The sequence below is a fragment of the Bubalus bubalis genome, chromosome 23 (assembly GCF_019923935.1).
Source record: "Bubalus bubalis isolate 160015118507 breed Murrah chromosome 23, NDDB_SH_1, whole genome shotgun sequence".
In the NCBI taxonomy this organism is placed as follows: domain Eukaryota; kingdom Metazoa; phylum Chordata; class Mammalia; order Artiodactyla; family Bovidae; genus Bubalus; species Bubalus bubalis.
In genome coordinates, this window is record NC_059179.1 from 21,276,622 (window position 1) to 21,294,012 (window position 17,391).

The following is a 17,391-nucleotide window of genomic DNA, read 5'->3' on the forward strand; positions in this document are numbered from 1 at the left end:
TGGCCCCTGAGCTGAAACAGGCAGGACAGCTTGAGGAGCAAGATAAGCAACAGAGAAGAATGGAGACACATGGGAAAAAACACAAATCACTGATAGTAAAATAATTTTATTTAGTGTCTTTTTTTAAAAAGGTAGCATTTCACATATAAATTTAGACTTCAAGATTACCAAAAGGAACATCCCTGAAGGGGGGACAGACTGAGAGCTCCAGTGAGCACAGGGAAGCACACTCCATGGAGAGTTTAAACAAAAGTCCTTTCTCGAAAACTTCACAGTGCTACTTCCCTGTTCCTCAACTCTGCCACCACGGCTTGTGGCTTGTAAGAAAACCCACATCCACCACTTTGGGGCAATAGCTTTTAGCTCATAGGAATAGGAAACATCTCTAGGAATGAAAGCATGAAGGTCAATGATCCAGACTTCCCACAACAATCATTATTTATATGCAGCAACATATATGACAGTTTATTATATAGTTCCAAAGACCTTTTAAAGAGGGCTAAAGAATGTAAAATTCATTCATAAAGAGAATGTATATAATTAAATGAGCAAAAACAAAAATCCTTTCCATATTACGAATGCCTTTATAGGATAAGGCCTAGGGAAAAGACCCTGAATCTGGGATTCCTTTCCCACATTAAGTGTTTGGCACAACCCACAGGCTGTCATGAGACTGATAGTTAGCTTAAAGGTTTCTGGAAGTGGTCCCATGAATTTTCTGTCTGGCTTGAATGTAGCATACATAAAAGGTGTCTTAAAACTGCATAAACTCTGGCCTAATTATAGGGCACACTGATTCAGGAAACTTAATCTTAAGGTAAAAAAGGTCCAGATGAAATAGATCTCCCATAGCCACAGGCTCACTCTTACCAGCCTCCCATGGAAATTTAAATCCACTGGCTGCCCAGGAAGTCACTGGAATAATCCTGATCTCCTAGGTGAGGTAAAAGCTGGGGAACAACTTCGATTTTAGCATCTCTGGGCCAGGAGGGACAGAGACCAAGATGACCAAGGATGCTTTCTAGGTTACTCCTTGTTCCACCCTCTGTGGACTCCTGAACAATTTCAGAAGGAGAATCTGTGGGCTAGTAACCATGGCAGCCCCAGGATTTGACCTTTAGGCAGAGGTACTGGGGCAAATGAAAGCACCCCAAATCCAGTTTTAAAAATAAAAACTTCCTGCAGTTATGATACAATACTGTGCAGTGAACAGCTAGGAACTGGATACTGCTCCTATTTCTGGTTAAAGTCTTTGTTCCACTCTTGGTCAGAGCTGAGAGGTGACATATAAGGAGTTGTCTGTGGCTAAAAACCAGGCACCTTGTCACATATGGCCTGAGGCAGTGACACAGACATCCATCACCTAATGGAGGAGAATGCATGTCTCCCAGAGCTTTGGTTCAAAGCAAAGGTTTCATCCCACCCCAAACTTCAAACCAAGCTCTATCTCTGAGCTTACTAAAGCAATAAACTAATGATTAGGAATCTCTCTGAAGAATCTCTGATTGGGTGGCATGGTGCACATCCCAGCAGGCCACCATCTTGACTACTGGAAATCAAACAGGTGAGAATCTTATCAAGTAAATGGTTGCTCAAGCAGAAGATCATTTCCTAAAGAACTTCTGTGGACTAGATGCTAATCACAGGGATGAATGCCAGGACTGGACCCCAAAGAGAGAGCCTGGGTCCCAAAGCAATCAGTCTTCATTACACTTACCATATTATGGCCATCTTCTCTCTGGCCTCCAATTTCTTGAATGGCTGAACACACATTTCCCCAGGGACCAATGTAAACATTATTCAATAGATTTCAGCTTAGAAAAACACAGCTTATTATATATCTAGTGTTTAACATTCCAGTGCAGGCAGTATCTTAGCATCAGACTTTCTCTCATTCATGAGTACCAGTTTAGAAAGTAACACACTCAGGATAGTTGATAAAATGCGGCTGAAAAGACCATCTGGGTGCAGACAGCTAGTTCTATCCTGCAATCAGCTGATAAACCAGGACGACCGCAGGAGAGGCAGAACAGACAGAGCATGAGTTCTCTGTAAATCTGAAGAGTTGTATAACCATTGTTCCCACTTAACCCCTTGGGCCACATCTTGATACTGGAGAACATTTCCATCTGTTGCATCAACTTGTATTCTCCTTGTTTTGGATGGGGCTCTCTCCAGAGGGTTCAAGAGCCTCCTTAGAGGGCAGAGAACCTTTTCTTCCAGTCCTAGCATCTGAATATTTCAAAGCACAAGAGGAGTCCACAAACATGCTAGGGATGCTGTTGCCAAAGTAGATCTTACTGTTAGAAGCAATGGCCTGGTACCTTTTGAGCTCCAGATATTCCGGGGTCAATTTGTGCTGTGAGAGGCAAACAAGAGCACAGGCATCAGGACACTTTGGTGCAATACTCATCTCTCTCTTTCCTAACGCAGATTTTCCTGATTGCTCTCCTGAGTATCATTCCTCAACTCTGAATCATTACCAATGACGCTCTCTCATTTTGAAGTGTGGCTATCACATTAACAGCATTTTTCAAAATGATATAAACTACTGCCACTTTCAGCCTAAGGCTGACCTCAATGACAAAGTCTTGATACTTGTGTCTGGCCAGTTCTTCCCAAGACAGATTTGGATCACTGGTTTGGAAACTGAAATTTCTCATCTTGCCTTCATCTTGACCAAATTCTATTCTGTTTCTATAGAGCTGCATCCTCCAATCCAATATATTAAGTTTATTTCTAAATTTATATGGATTTCAAAGTACTAACAACTCTGTTCTGACAACCTATCATATCTTAAAATTTCTTCTGAATAGAGATTATTGTTGTTCCTTTCTAAAGAGAAAAAGTTAAAGCCCTGTCTATACTTTAAATCTTGATTCTAACCCTTCAAACTGCATCATATACTTTAGCAACCTCCTTCTCAACTTTTTCTCTGTTCCACTCTATTGTATAATTAATACTTTCTAAACCTTGGTCATATTCTTTCCTTCTCAGAATACTAGTGGTTCTAGATGACTTTTAATTAAATAAATCCTACTAACAGGTCTGTACTCTCTAGATTTAAACTCACCCCAGTCTCTATACAAAAACTGTTAACCCATACATCATCCAACCTCCTTTCTCAAGGTACACGTATGAAATTCCTCGTGGCTATAGCATTTTTAAAATCCAACAAACAAGCATTACTCAATTAGGGGTATTTGGAAATATGTGTGTGTGTGTGCGCTCTGTGTGTGTATTGTTAAAATAATTGGTGAGCAAAACTGATAGTTTAGTAGGAAAGGGCCAGCAAAGCAAAATATACCATAATGTATAAGATAAGTCTTCAACAATGAAAAAGTATCTCACCCCAAAATGCTAAGAATTTGTCTGATGAGAAGCGCTGCCTTGAACAAGCTCAGCATCTGCCCACCAGGGCTCCCTTATCTGGGAGGCAATTTCAAATGAACTTTACTCCTCTCCTGTCACTCTTGTCATTTCAGGAGAAGACCTTTAACTTTCCTGATTACTGAGCTCTTATGCAGCAGTATAAACGAATGCATTTATGGCACTTAACCTGGGCTTATATATCTGCTTGCCTTTTTCCTAGTTCCTCACTTTTATATGGAACCATACAGAGTTCTCTACTCATAGAATGTGCATTATATGCCTTTGGAAGTGAATGGCTGATTCTGTGATAGTAACCATCCTTTCTTGACACTGGATAAAATCACCTCTATCATGTTAGAACTCCCCACAAGGGAAAGGAAATACCCAAACTCTATTACTAGGACAGTGGCACAGAGAGCCAGTCACCTTGTTGGAGGTGGCATATTTGTGTGCGGCATAATACTCAGCATCTGCTTTCGCCTTCTCTCGGGCCAGGAATGCGGCATCTAGTAAGCAAAACAGTCAGGGTGTTTAAAACAGAGCAAAGGTGCAACCCATTTCCTCAGCTCTGGGCAAAAGTTCAGACTCTACCTGAAGTAGAAGCCCATTTATCCACTGCCTGATATTACAATCATTTACTTTACTTCTAAGGCATGTAACAGTGTTAACGGTTTTCAAATCCCAGTCTCCAGACAGCTCCTTCTCAAAGGGGGATACTCTTGACAATGTCAAGTTAAATAACTCAGTTCATCTGAACCCACTTCATTTTCAACCTGAAGCTGTTCCTTCTTTCCACCACCCCTCATCACTCAAAGCCTCATACCCCACCCAGGCTCTAGGCGTTAACTAAATAAGTTCAGACATGAGCGCCTGGCTCTATTTATTGCACTGTCTCCATCCCCTTCAAACTGGATCCAGAATCAGTTAATGCAGAATGATAGGAAGCAGCATCATATAAGCAAAAGAGGCTGAATATTTCATCTTTAAGACTGTGAACTAAGAACATCGACTTCTCACTATGTGTAATCAAGAGTTTGGAAGATTAAAAACTGGGGCTTCTTTTTTCCCCAACTAATTGTCTGGTTATTTTTTTGGTTGACAAGCAGAAAAGAAACTGGTGGTATATTCTTTAAAACTGATTACTTTGCCTGAGAACAAGTCCGTCCTAATTTAAGGATGGAAAATAAAAGGTTAACGTTTACCATAGTTACAAACCAAAGAACTAAATATGCAATGGCAATTTAAAAAATATTTGTCTAGAATATCAACTAGCTACTTCCTCCAGACCAGATTATTCTCTCTATGGCCCACCCACCATAACCCAGATCCAGTCCCTGAGACAGCGAAGCAGTTCAGGATGGTCAGAGTTTCTTTTCTCCCTGTGGTACCTTCAATTTCAGAAATGCGCTTTTCAGTTTCTTTCTCCATCACCTTCTGCTGAAACCGAATTTTTGCCACTTGTGCAATCTTCTCTGCTTCTATAATTATATACAAAACAAGATACCTTCAAAAACATTTCTCTAGTTCTGGAGCTACTTAGAAAACAGCAGCACATAGCTTACATTTAATTATATAACACTTTACAGCCTAATTGTTTCACTGTTTTATCTACCCAAACTATAAACAACTCATCAGAAAAAAGGAAATTTATTTCCTACTTCACTTTTATTTGGACAGTGTTTGTTTTGTGGGAAGGAGGAATACAAAACATAACAGTTTCAGTCCTTCATGGGATTAAATGGCAGTGATCCACAAGTTAATGGGGAAAACAAGAGACTTCGTGAAAGCACTCAAAACAAAAACAGAGCAACACAAGTGTATAGCAACATAGGACATTTATATATTGTGGCAGGAGAAAGAAAGGATGTGGAAGATAAGCCAAGGAAGGTCATCTAGAAGAAATCTTAAAAGAAAATAATACACAGAACTTAAGAGGACCTGGCAGAAAGTGTAAATGAAAACAAGAAGAAACAAATTAGCAAGTCACAGTGAAGAGGTGATAAGAGAGCCAGTTGACAAGAGAAGATAACAAAAACACTACAGAGAGGGCTAAAAGGCCCCTGTTTTGAGTGAAAGGCTAAGGAATTTAGCTTTAATATACACTCCAGATCAACTGTTAAGTAACTATCAGGGAAATGATGTGATGAAGAGTTACCAGAGGAGTATTCTGACTGCTACAGACATAAAGAGAAAAAGCAGGGTAATTCATCTGAGCATGTGAAAATGTGCTGGGAGTGAACAAGGTAGCCGCAGCAGGCAATTACGGGCAGGGAAAACAAAACATCCTTAGAACTCTCTGGTCTAACTAAAGGATCCAGAACCAGGGAAGAAAGACTCTAATGTTACACTTTCAATATAATCACTACAATTCTTGAAGAACATTCTCAATTCTCCTTTTGAGTCAAAGAAGTTGAGTATTTTAACAAATCTTCTCTTTGGCCTCTGGAGGAAGCCCATAATGGAAAGAACACTTCCAAGTGGTTTCTTCTTTCCAAAAGGCAGGATCCTTTACGAACTACTCCAGGGCATACTTCTCTATATCCCCAACAGCATAAAATCAATCTATCATCATACCATCCTAAAAACAGACTACTATGTTCAGCTGGGCTAAAAACTTAGCAATAAGCAGAAACTCAGTAAAATTCAAATAAAAGGTGAGGAATCTAGAGCCTGCAGCTAGAACCCAGAGAATGGTGTCTTAACATTGGGAAATGATGCAGTAATCCCATTTCACACTATTCTCTGACATGTGGGCATGAACCAACAAACAGCATGACCAGAGCTCTAGTTAAGAAAACTGGTGGAGCAGGCTAATGAGAGACCCTTCAGCTATCAACATCTTAAAATGCTAGACAAAACAGAACAAAATTGTTTCCTAATGTGTAACTGAGATCTTCAAGAGACACAAGTAAAGGGAGAGCTGACAGCCTGTATGACAGCAGCCCTGGGAGTGGATATTAGACAAGTAAGAGAGAGGGCCTTGGGTTACTGCCCATGCAGGGCTGGGAGATGACGTCTTGAGATGGCAGAACTGAAACCCCCATATAAAAACCAAGACCTTCTAAAGGGCTCCAACTCCAGTGAAACTAAAATGCTCTACCTTCCGTCCCAGTGACATATCATAGTGAAATTAGAGACAACCCCAAGATAGAAAATTCTTAAAAGTAAAGCAAGGAGAAGAGGCCAAACAAAACCAAAATACTACTGCCAAAGTTACACAGAAAAGGAAGCTGAGCTGGGGTTAGAACTATAGGTTAAATTACCATTCAAGAATGAAGTAAAACTATTTCAGACCAAGGAAGATTGAGTAAGTTTTCCATTTCTCAGCCTTCACTGAAAAAAGCTAGCAGAAAAAAAGAAATGAATTGCCAGAAGCAATGGAGAGGAAAAAAATTACACAATACATTTAAATAAAAATAAAATATTTTACTGTAAGAATCGATGATAATAATTAATGGGGGAATGAAAACAACATAAAGTAAAATATCAGGCAACAACAATATGTAAAACTGGAGGACAGTGATAGAGCTAAAGCATCCTAAGGTATTATTCAAGAAGAGTATGAAAAGAATGATTAAATCTAGAGTGTCTCAAGTCAGGTATGCTTGTAGCATTTTACAGGCAATGCCTAGTTATACATTCAAGAAATAGAACATAAAACTTCCAATCAAGTCAAAGGAGGAAAAGAATAAAGAAAAGATAATCAATTCAATATCAGTCAAAAAAGGGGGGAAAAGAAGCATGGTAAATGGCACAAAATTAAATGATAAAACAAGTCCAAATATAGCAGTAACCACAATAAATATAAAAAGACTAAACTCACCAGTTAAAAGACAGATTCTCACATTGGATAAGATAACAAAATCCAGCTATATGCTGTTTACAAGAGACACACCTAAAACATAATGACATAGAAAAGTTGAAAGTAAAAGGATGTGAAAATATACATCAAGAAAATAACTAACCAAGAAAAATCTGTCATAGCTATATTATCATCAGACAAAATAGACCTTAAGCCAACAAGCATGTCTGGCTATAAAAGAGGGTTATTACATAACAGCGCCAATTCTCCAGAGATGTAATAATGCAATTCTGGAACTGAACACTTTTAAAGATATAGTCCTAGATTACATGAAGAAAAAGTTACAAGTCAACAAATTCATGGTCATAGTGGGAGATTTTAACACACCATCTCAGTAACTGATAGCTCAAGAAGACAAAAACTAGAAGAGCACACAAGATGCGAACAATACAATTCATAATCCTGACATAATGAATATAAAGAGAAACCTGAATCCAACAAATAGCAAACAGACATTCAATCTCTTCGAGCACACACAGAACATTTACCAAAAAAGGACCATGTACTTGATAGTCCACAAAACAAACTTCAACAGATACTTAAGAATCCATATAACAGGTCATATTTTCTGATTACAATGCAGAAATCTACAATAAAAAAGTAGCTCCCTGAGAATCCACTCAATTAGAAATTGAAAATATACTATTAATAATTCATGAATAAAGCAGAAATAATGGAAATTAAAAACAAAACAAAAACCAAACACGAATAAATTAAATTACATTGAAAACTGGTGAGATGCACCTAAAAGCAGAACTTGGAAGAAAATGTCTCATTTTACACTTTTCCATTAGAAAAGATTAAAAACTAAAGAATTAAGTCACTCAAGAAACTAGAAAAGAACCAATAAGTAAATTCTAGGTAGAAAATTTAAAAAATAAGTGTAAAATAATAATTTAAAAGAAAGTAACAAAATTATCAACCAAATCAACATCTAGTTCTCTGAAAAGATGAAAAAAACCAATCTCTGATCCAGCAAAACAGAAGGCACAAATAAACAATATCAGGAATGACAAGGGGCACACAGACTTAGTAGAGGGTTTATTTTTAAAAAATCATGAGAACTTTACAAACAAATTTATGCCCTCAAATTTGAAGCAGCAGATAAAAACGTAACTACCAAAACTGACTTAAAAAAGAAACAAACACCTTACACAATACAGAAATTAAATCTGTAGATTAAATGTTGCCATAAAAATCAAATGAGCATACAAAAAAGCACAAACTCCACTTTACCACGATGGTTTTTATAACTGAATTCCAGCAAATCTACAAAGAGGAGATAATATATATTTTATACAAAATGCTCAGAACATGGAAAAAAGAAATGCCCTCTAACTCATTTTGAGGCTAGTGTAACCAGGATACAACAAACAAACAAAAACATACAACAGCCCCCAAAAACCTAAGAGTAAGAAATAAGAAAAAAAAAAAAGCAGCTGACCGTTTATGAAAATAAAAGTAAAAAAAAAAAATTAAAGCAAGTCATATAAAATGTATTAAGGTAAATTAACTGCCTACTTTATGAGCTAATGAATTTATCCCATGAATACAAAATAACTTTTAAGAGAAAATCTATTAATATAATCATATTAACTGCTTTAAAAGAAAAACCATATGGTCATCTTAACAGATTTAGAAAAAAACTGTAAAAGTTTTAGCAGTCATTCATGATAAAAACCCTGGGCAAGCAGAAACAGAAAGAAACTTCATCAACCCGATAAAAGTTTAGTATAGCAAACATCACTGGGACTCTGTTTTTAAAGTTAGAACAAGACAAGAATGCCTGTTTACCATCTTTCTTTTCAGCACTGTACTAGAAGTCATAGCCTAAAGCAGTGAGGAGAAGAACTAAAAACTGTAGAGTACAGCGAAAAACCAGAACTGTCCTGATCGCAAGACAATATGATTCCTTGAGAAATCCAAGAGAATATTATAAACAACAGCATTTTCAGGAAGACTGCTAAATGAAAAAATCAACAGCATACCTACAAAAGTAAAAAGCAGTTCAAAAATGTGTCTTGAAAAAAGAGCCTATCTGTACTAGCAAAATATTTGAGGAATATATAAAAATAAGTCTCTAACAAAGAGTGTGTAGGAACTATGAGAAGAAGATTATGATACCTTTTTTTGAAAGGTCATTCTTTCATTTTTCATTCTCATAAATGGAAAAATGCAATAGATTTATAAAATTCAATATTATAAATATAATTCTCTTCAAACTGATATACCATATACAAGTAATGTGATTACAATAAAAACTCAACAGTATTTTATAGAACTTGAGCTGGTTCTAAAATTTATATGGAGGAATTAGGGCTTAGAATAGTCCAATACAATTTTAGAAATAGGAACAGTTAAGAGGAATAGTGAAGAAGAAACAAACTTGCTCTACCAGATAGCAAGACTTAAAATAAAAGCTATAGTAATTAAAGCAAGGTATTACTGGAAAACAAAAGATAAAGAAATGGAAAGAAAACAGAAACCCAAGCAACAAAACAAATTATATATAGGATCTTATTATATGACAGATGTGGCATTATAAATAAATACAGGGAATAAGGAACTACTCAATAGTCTAAGATAGTTTGCCCTTTGGAAAAAGTTAAATGGATTAGATTTGATAGTGCCTAAAGAACTACGGACAGAGGTTTGTGACATTGTACAGGAGGCAGTGATCAAGACCATCCCCAAGAAAAAGAAATGCAAAAAGGACAAATGATTGTCTGAGGAGGCCTTACAAATAGCTGAGAAAAGAACAGAAGTTAAAGGCAAAGGAGAAAATGAAAGATATACCTGTTTGAATGCAGAGTTCCAAAGAATAGCAGGGAGAGATAAGAAAGCCCTCCTCAGTGATCAATGCAAAGAAATAGAGGAAAACAATAGGATGGGAAAGACTAGAGATCTCTTCAAGAAAACTAGAGATACCAAGGGAACACATTATGTAAAGATGGGCACAATAAAGGACAGAAATGGTATGGACCTAACAGAAGCAGAAGATATTAAGAAAAGACTATACAAAAGATATACAGAAGAACTATACAAAAAAGATCTTCATGACCCAGATAATCACAATGGTGTGATCACTCACCTAGGGCCACACGTCCTGGAGTCCGAAGTCAAGTGGGCCTTGGGGAAGCATCGCTACAAACAAAGCTAGTGGAGGTGATGGAATTTCAGTTGAATTATTTCAAATCCTAAAAGATGATGCTGTTAAAGTGTCACACTCAATATGCCAACAAATTTGGAAAACTCAGCAGTGGCCACAGGACTGGAAAAGGTCAGTTTTCAATCCAATCCCAAAGAAAGGCAATGGCCAAAGAATGCTCAAACTACTGCGTAATTGCACTCATCTCATATGCTAGCAAAGTAATGCTCAAAATTCTCCAAGTGAGGCTCCAACAGTACGTGAACCGAGAACTTTCAGATGTTCAAGCTAGATTTAGAAAAGGCAGAGGAACCAGAGATCAAATTGCCAACATCCACTGGATCATCAAAAAAGCAAAAGAGTTCCAGAGAAACATCTACTTCTGCTTTATTGACTACGTTAGAGCCTTTGACTATGTGGATCACAACGAACTGTGGGAAAAAAGAGACAGAACTACCAGAACACCTGACCTGCCTCCTAGAGAAATCTGTATGCAGGTCAAGAAGCAACAGTTAGAACCTGACATGGAACAAAGGACTGGTTCCAAATTGGGAAAGGAGTACATCAAGGCTGTATACTGTCACCCTGCTTATTTAACTTACATGCAGAGTACATCATGCAAAATGCTGGGCTTGGATGAAGCACAAGCTGGAATCAATAATGCCAGGAGAAATATCAATAACCTCAGACATGCAGATGACACCACCCTTATGGCAGAAATCGAAGAGGAACTGAAGAGCCTCTTGATGAAAGTCAAAGAGGAGAGTGAAAAAGTTGGCTTAAAACTCAACATTCAAAAAACAAAGATCATGGCACCCGGTTCCATCTCTTCATGGCAAATAGATGGGGAAACAATGGAAACAGTGACAGACTTTATTTTCTTGGACTCCAAAATCACTGGAGATGATGACTGCAGCCATGAAATCAAAAGACACTTGCTCCTTGGAAGAAAAGTTATTACCTAGACAGCATATTAAAAAGCAGAGACATTACTTTGCCAACAAAGGTCTGTCTAATCAAAGCTATGGTTTTTCCAGTAGTTGTATATGGATGTGAGAGTTGGACCATAAAGAAAGCTGAGTGGTGTAGAATTGACGCTTTTGAACTGTGGTGTTGGAGAAGACGCTTGACAGTTCCTTGGACTCCAAGGAGATCAAACCAGTCAATTCTAAAGGAAATCAGTCCTGAATATTTATTGGAAGGACTGATGCTGAAGCTCCAATACTTCGGCCACCTGATGCAAAGAACTGACTCCTGAAAAAAGACCCTGATGCTGGGAAAGAGTGAAGGCAGGAGGAGAAGGGGACGACAGAGGATGAGATGGTTGGAAAGCATCACTGACTCGATGGACATGAGTTTGACCAATCGCTGGGAGCTGGTGATGGACAGGGAAGCCTCTCTTGCTGCAGTTCATTGGGTTGCAAAGGGGCAGACTCACTAAGTGACTGAACTGAACTCAAACTGAATTTATATATCACACTAAACATTAAAATAAATTGCAGATGAGCTCAAGATCTATATACGAGAAGAAAAACTTTATATCTTTTAGAATAAAATTATTATTTTGGGGTTGGGAAAGAATTCTTAAACAAGATAGGAAAAGCACCAACTGGAACGGAAACGATCGATGAATCTGATTACATGAAAATGAAATATATACGTATGTCAAAGACATCATAAAGTTCAAAGACATGCCATAAATTGAGAGAAGATATCTGCAATGTATAAACCTGGGAAGGGATTAGTATCTAGAAGATATAAAGAATTTTTACAAATCAGTTTTAAAAAGTAATCAAATAACAGCCAAAGACTTTAACAGGCAATTACACATCAAAAAAAAGGGAAACTTGAATGTTCCATGAACAATACTCAACTTCACCAGTAACCGGGGAAACTCATCAAAACTGTGTGGTTTCATGTCCATCATCAAAATGGCATAAATTTTTAAAAATCTGGTAACTCCATGGGTAGAGGAGGATGTGTGGAAATTACAACTGAATAAGGCAGCAAAGAAATGGAAACTCAAACACTGCTGAAGAAAGGGTAAAATGGAGGAGTCACTTTGAAGAGCAACTTGGCAGTGTTTTTGTAACTTCAAGATGTGTGTACCCTATGACTCAGCAATTCTACTTCGAGATACGTATTCTAGAGCAGTGATTCTCAAACCAGCTGTGGGAAAGAATTTTTTTGTATTTTAATATTTAATAAAATATAATAGGGCACTGACCCACACCACATGTTAAGTAGCACTTCTCTAGAAAAACTCTTGCATGTAAGCACAGAGAGATATGAATAAGGGTTGTTGGGGGCCAGCGTGAGGCACTCCGCCCGTGGCAAAGGTCATGAGGAAGGAGGCTCGACATACGCAAAGGCGGGATCGAGCCTCAGGAGTCCCCTTGGAAATCCTCGAGCATCTACCCCCATAACTAGAGCCTGCCTACTTTACTACTTTGTGCTCTCACCTACACCTCTGACTTTACAGGGGGCTGTCCCCCACCACCTCTTTCGGAGAAGGAGTTAACTTAGAGCTCCAGTTAATAAAAACTCCTGGGCGTGACAAGAGTGTTCTAACCTACAAACTCCTCTGAAGGTTCTCTAGCCTGCCTGACAGGCTTGTCCAGCCACATGTGATTGCTCACAGCCTCCCAACCGTGAGAGGCATGAGATGCTTTAAACCTTCTAAAAACAGGTTCCTTAGAAAAGTTAGAAAACCATTAGTATAAGTATAGTGGGCTGATTAGAAATTGTATTGGTGAAGGGTTTTTCGTTTGTTCAGCCAATGTTTGTTGCTAAGTCTCCACATCCCCTGCCCTTACACACATTAATGAATATATAGAAGAAATAAGTATTAACCTTTGATACTAATCACATTAGACCTTAGGCTAAGTAAATTCTTCCCTTAATTAAAACCCACTACACCCTCACCCTATAGGAATGTAACCTTATCTGGTACCTTCGGAAGGTGGAGTCTTTTTTAAGAATAATCACCCCTGGAGAAATAAGTGTCCTGGTTGACTGACTGCTGTCACAAGGAGAGGGTCATAAATTGTCAACAGGCCCCCTGGCCAGAAGATGATGTAACACCCCTAAGACCTCTGTATACATTTGCATGAAGCACCTGACTTTGATAAAAGTCAGGACTGCTGACCCCACGTGACTTTTGCATAACATCTCAGTGTATAAAAGTAGAGCATGGAAAATAAAGAATTGGGATCAGTTTCTCGAAATACTGGTCTCCCCATGTCGCTCTCGCTCTCAAACTCTGGCTAAGTCTCCATCTGGAGCGCAGAACCCACCAAGCTTACTAATTTTGCCTGGGCTTCTAAGATCCGACTGGGGAGGCCTCAGTGTCTCTCCTTTGGGAGAACGGAAGGACGCCTGCGGCCTACGTAAGTGGTGCAAACGTCTTGTCTTGAAGTTTTATTGGTCTTCCGCGTAAACCAAGCTACTCAGCCTCTTTTCTCCACTGAATTTTCCTACTGAGCTATCCTCATTCTATTACTCTTTACATCTCTAATTAATATCTAATTGAAGCTATTGTATCCTGATCCTCGCCGACGCCGTCCCTGCTTCAAACTCCCTGGATCAGCCGGGGCTGGACCTCGGCAAGGGTATTACTGCAGAACAGTCTGTAATAAGGAAAAACCAGAAACTAGCTCTTCATTAGTAATCCATCAAATGAGGATCACTCACAGAATGAAATGTATACACAGCAGTTAAAAAAGAAACTAGATCTATATGTATCAATATGAATAAATCTCAGTGTTAGTTAAAAAAAAAAAAAAAAAAGGAAGTTGTAAATAAAAGGTGGAGTTTGATACCACTTCTGTAGTCAAACAATTCTGTGAATTGTTACATACTTAAAGTAATACGGACAGAAAAGATTTAGGTCAACTTCAGAACAGAAGCTACTCTGAGAAGACAGGTCAAGAAGTAAGACCAGGGAGGGGTACAAAGGGAGGCTTCATATAACATTTTCCTAAAAGAAAATGCAATCTGAAAGAAATATGGCAAAATGTTAAGCCTTCATTATATTGTTCTCTGTATGTTCCTATATATTTGAACTATTTTAATATAAAATAAAGTTTCAGCAAACCAAGGAACAAACAAGTGAGAACCTAAGGCAGCAGGTGACTAACAGCCTGCTGGGGTTTTAGGGAAGCCCCTGTGACTTAAAATTAGCTATAAGCAACCCTGCTGTACTTTCAGAGATGGCAATATCTATCCATGCAGATAAAACCAGGTTGCATGTCAACAGTAAGGATGCATACTATAATCCTGAGCTTTGGCAAAAAACCCTCCCTTATTCTGAATCTGTGTACACAAAACCTCTATTCCACCAGACACTAGAACTATTCCCAAACCCTATCCACTGTCCCTGTCCTAGAAAGACAACGGAGGGGGTTAACAACACAGTGGAGAGCCAAAGCACTTCATCAAGTACTGGCCTCATCTACGTTTAAAGGCTTTAGGACGTCTGAACATACAAAGGAATTTCCAGGATTCTCCATCATGTATGATGCAATCTTATCTAAGTCCCATCAATATCCAACATGAGGCTGACAAAGAACAGGACAAACTCACAGCACGTGTACTTAGAGACTTCCATTTCAGAAAGAAATCCAAGTACCTATAACAGCCTTTTTCCTCTCTGTCTCAGCTTCTTTCTCCACAACCTTTTGTTTCTGTGCAGCTATAAGAAGTTTTGTCTTCTCAGCCTCCCTGTGGGAAAAAAAATTACAAAAAATTAGAAATGATCTATAGTCATAGAAAGCCTCCTGATGAAAGTGAAAGTGGAGAGTGAAAAAGTTGGCTTAAAGCTCAACATTCAGAAAACGAAGATCAAGGCATCTGGTCCCATCACTTCATGGGAAATAGATGGGGAAACAGTAGAAACAGTGTCAGACTTTATTTTTTTGGGTTCCAGAATCACTGCAGATGGTGACTGCAGCCATGAAATTAAAAGACACTTACTCCTTGGAAGGAAAGTTATGTCCAACTTAGATAGCATATTGAAAATCAGAGACATTACTTTGCCAACAAAGGTCCATCTAGTCAAGGCTATGGTTTTTCCTGTGGTCATGTATGGATGTGAGAGTTGGACTATGAAGAAGGTTGAGTGCCGAAGAATTGATGCTTTTGAACTGTGGTGTTGGAGAAGACTCCTGAGAGTCCCTTGGACTGCAAGGAGATGCAACCAGTCCATTCTGAAGGAGATCAGCCCTGGGATTTCTTTGGAAGGAATGATGCTAAAGCTGAAACTCCAGTACTTTGGCCACCTCATGCGAAGAACTGACTCACTGGAAAAGACTCTGATGCTGGGAGGGATTGGGGGCAGGAGGAGAAGGGGACGACAGAGGATGAGATGGCTGGATGGCATCAGTGACTCGATGGACGTGAGTCTGAGTGAATTCTGGGAGTTGGTGATGGACAGGGAGGCCTGGCGTGCTATGATTCATGGGGTCGCAAAGAATCGGACATGACCGAGCGACTGAACTGAATAGTCATAGATAGTAATTCTGACACTACAGTGGTTCAGAGCATCATTTTCAATAAGAATTTTCTGACTCACTAAGGTAGGCAAGAGAGGTGTTATCCTATTTTACTGATAATAAACCTGAGGTTGAAAGGTTAAATGATTTGTCCAAAGTCACCCAGAAACAGGAATCAAATTTAATATATTTCAGTCTGACATATTCAGTTGCTCAGTCATGTCAAACTCTTTCTGACCTCATGGACTGTAGCCTGCCAGACTCCTCTGTCCATGAAATTATCCTGGCAAGATTACTAGAGTGGGTTGCCATTTCCTACTCCAGGGGATCTTCCCAACTCAGGGACTGAATCCATGCTTCCTGCGTCTCCTGCAATGGCAGGCAGACTTTCTACCACTGAACCACCTGGGAAGCCCGTAGACTGACCTTTTCCACAAACTGTATCAAGAAAAGGCCTGTGATCTGGAAGTGTCTGGAGTATATAAATGCTTCCTTTGCTATTAGGCCTCCAGCTAAACTGGACCAACTAGCAAAAGGCACTAACCTCTGGGAAGATGCAGCCCCTCAGGTGCATGGTTTGGCAAGCAGAAGGGGGCTGGATTTCAGGCTCTCTTCCAGCAGACACTCATGTAGTGGCCTTATTTGTTGTACAGAAGATAGAACTAGATGGCAGTTCTTAATTAGGTGGTGAACTGGGGCTCAATGTACGAAAGAACATTCTAAGAATTTGAGCTTCCTAATAATGGAAATAGGTGGACCGTCACTAAGCATGGACAAATGGCTACTAGGGGACCACATGGAAGGAAGGGTATTAAAAAAAAGATACCTATTAGGTGGGAGGTTAGACTGCATTATTCCACGGTAGCCTTTAATTGTGGAATTCCAACAGTCTTTAAACTTAGGAAAGATCCAGAATCCAGGCACTCCAATAGTTTCCCCAAACATCACCCTCGCCAACCTCTCTCCTTTCCTCCTGCTAACACTGATAAAAGATATAAAATAACATTCTGAATACTATGAGTTATTTGAGGGCAGAGAACACATAGTATTCATCTTTGCATCACCAGAAGCTATTATATTTAAAGTCTAAGACATCCTGAGCCTTCAAGAAATTTTTTCTTCTATAAATGGATCAGACCTCTGATCTACTCAGTCTAGCACTCTGTGCTTTATAGTTTTAAAAGAGTTCTTTTTCTACAATAAAAAAGGGGAAACAAAATTATGCATAATAGAAGGTATAGACTTGGGAACAATACGGACTCAGAAGTATATCCCTCTATAAAGTATTATTATTACTTTTTGGATGCCCTGTATTTATACATCTTTTGTATTCTTGCCTTTTGCAAAATTAGTTTTATAGCATTTCATATTTTGTCTCTTAACCTATCTTCCAAGTTTCCTAAAGACTTAAAAGTCAGACAGACAGAATAATAATACTTTAGTTTCCTAAAGACTCCAGTTTCTTCTTTTCAGTACCTGTCATGATACCCATTGTCAGAATCTGGCTTTCTGGACTG

General features: G+C 38.7%; 1 protein-coding gene across 2 annotated transcripts in view; it reads right to left on the minus strand.

Moving 5' to 3' along the window:
- Positions 1-90: 90 nt before the first annotated feature.
- Positions 91-17,391, minus strand: part of ERLIN1 (ER lipid raft associated 1) — a 41,897-nt gene continuing 24,596 nt past the window's right edge. For both annotated transcript variants that reach the window (XM_006067609.4, XM_044935399.1), the window contains 4 exons: positions 15,013-15,104; positions 4,761-4,850; positions 3,799-3,878; positions 91-2,359 (listed from right to left, as the gene is read on the minus strand). In XM_006067609.4, the coding sequence (XP_006067671.1) occupies positions 2,138-2,359; positions 3,799-3,878; positions 4,761-4,850; positions 15,013-15,104 (484 nt within the window). In that variant the 3' untranslated portion in view covers positions 91-2,137. The remainder of the gene's footprint in view (positions 2,360-3,798; positions 3,879-4,760; positions 4,851-15,012; positions 15,105-17,391) is intronic.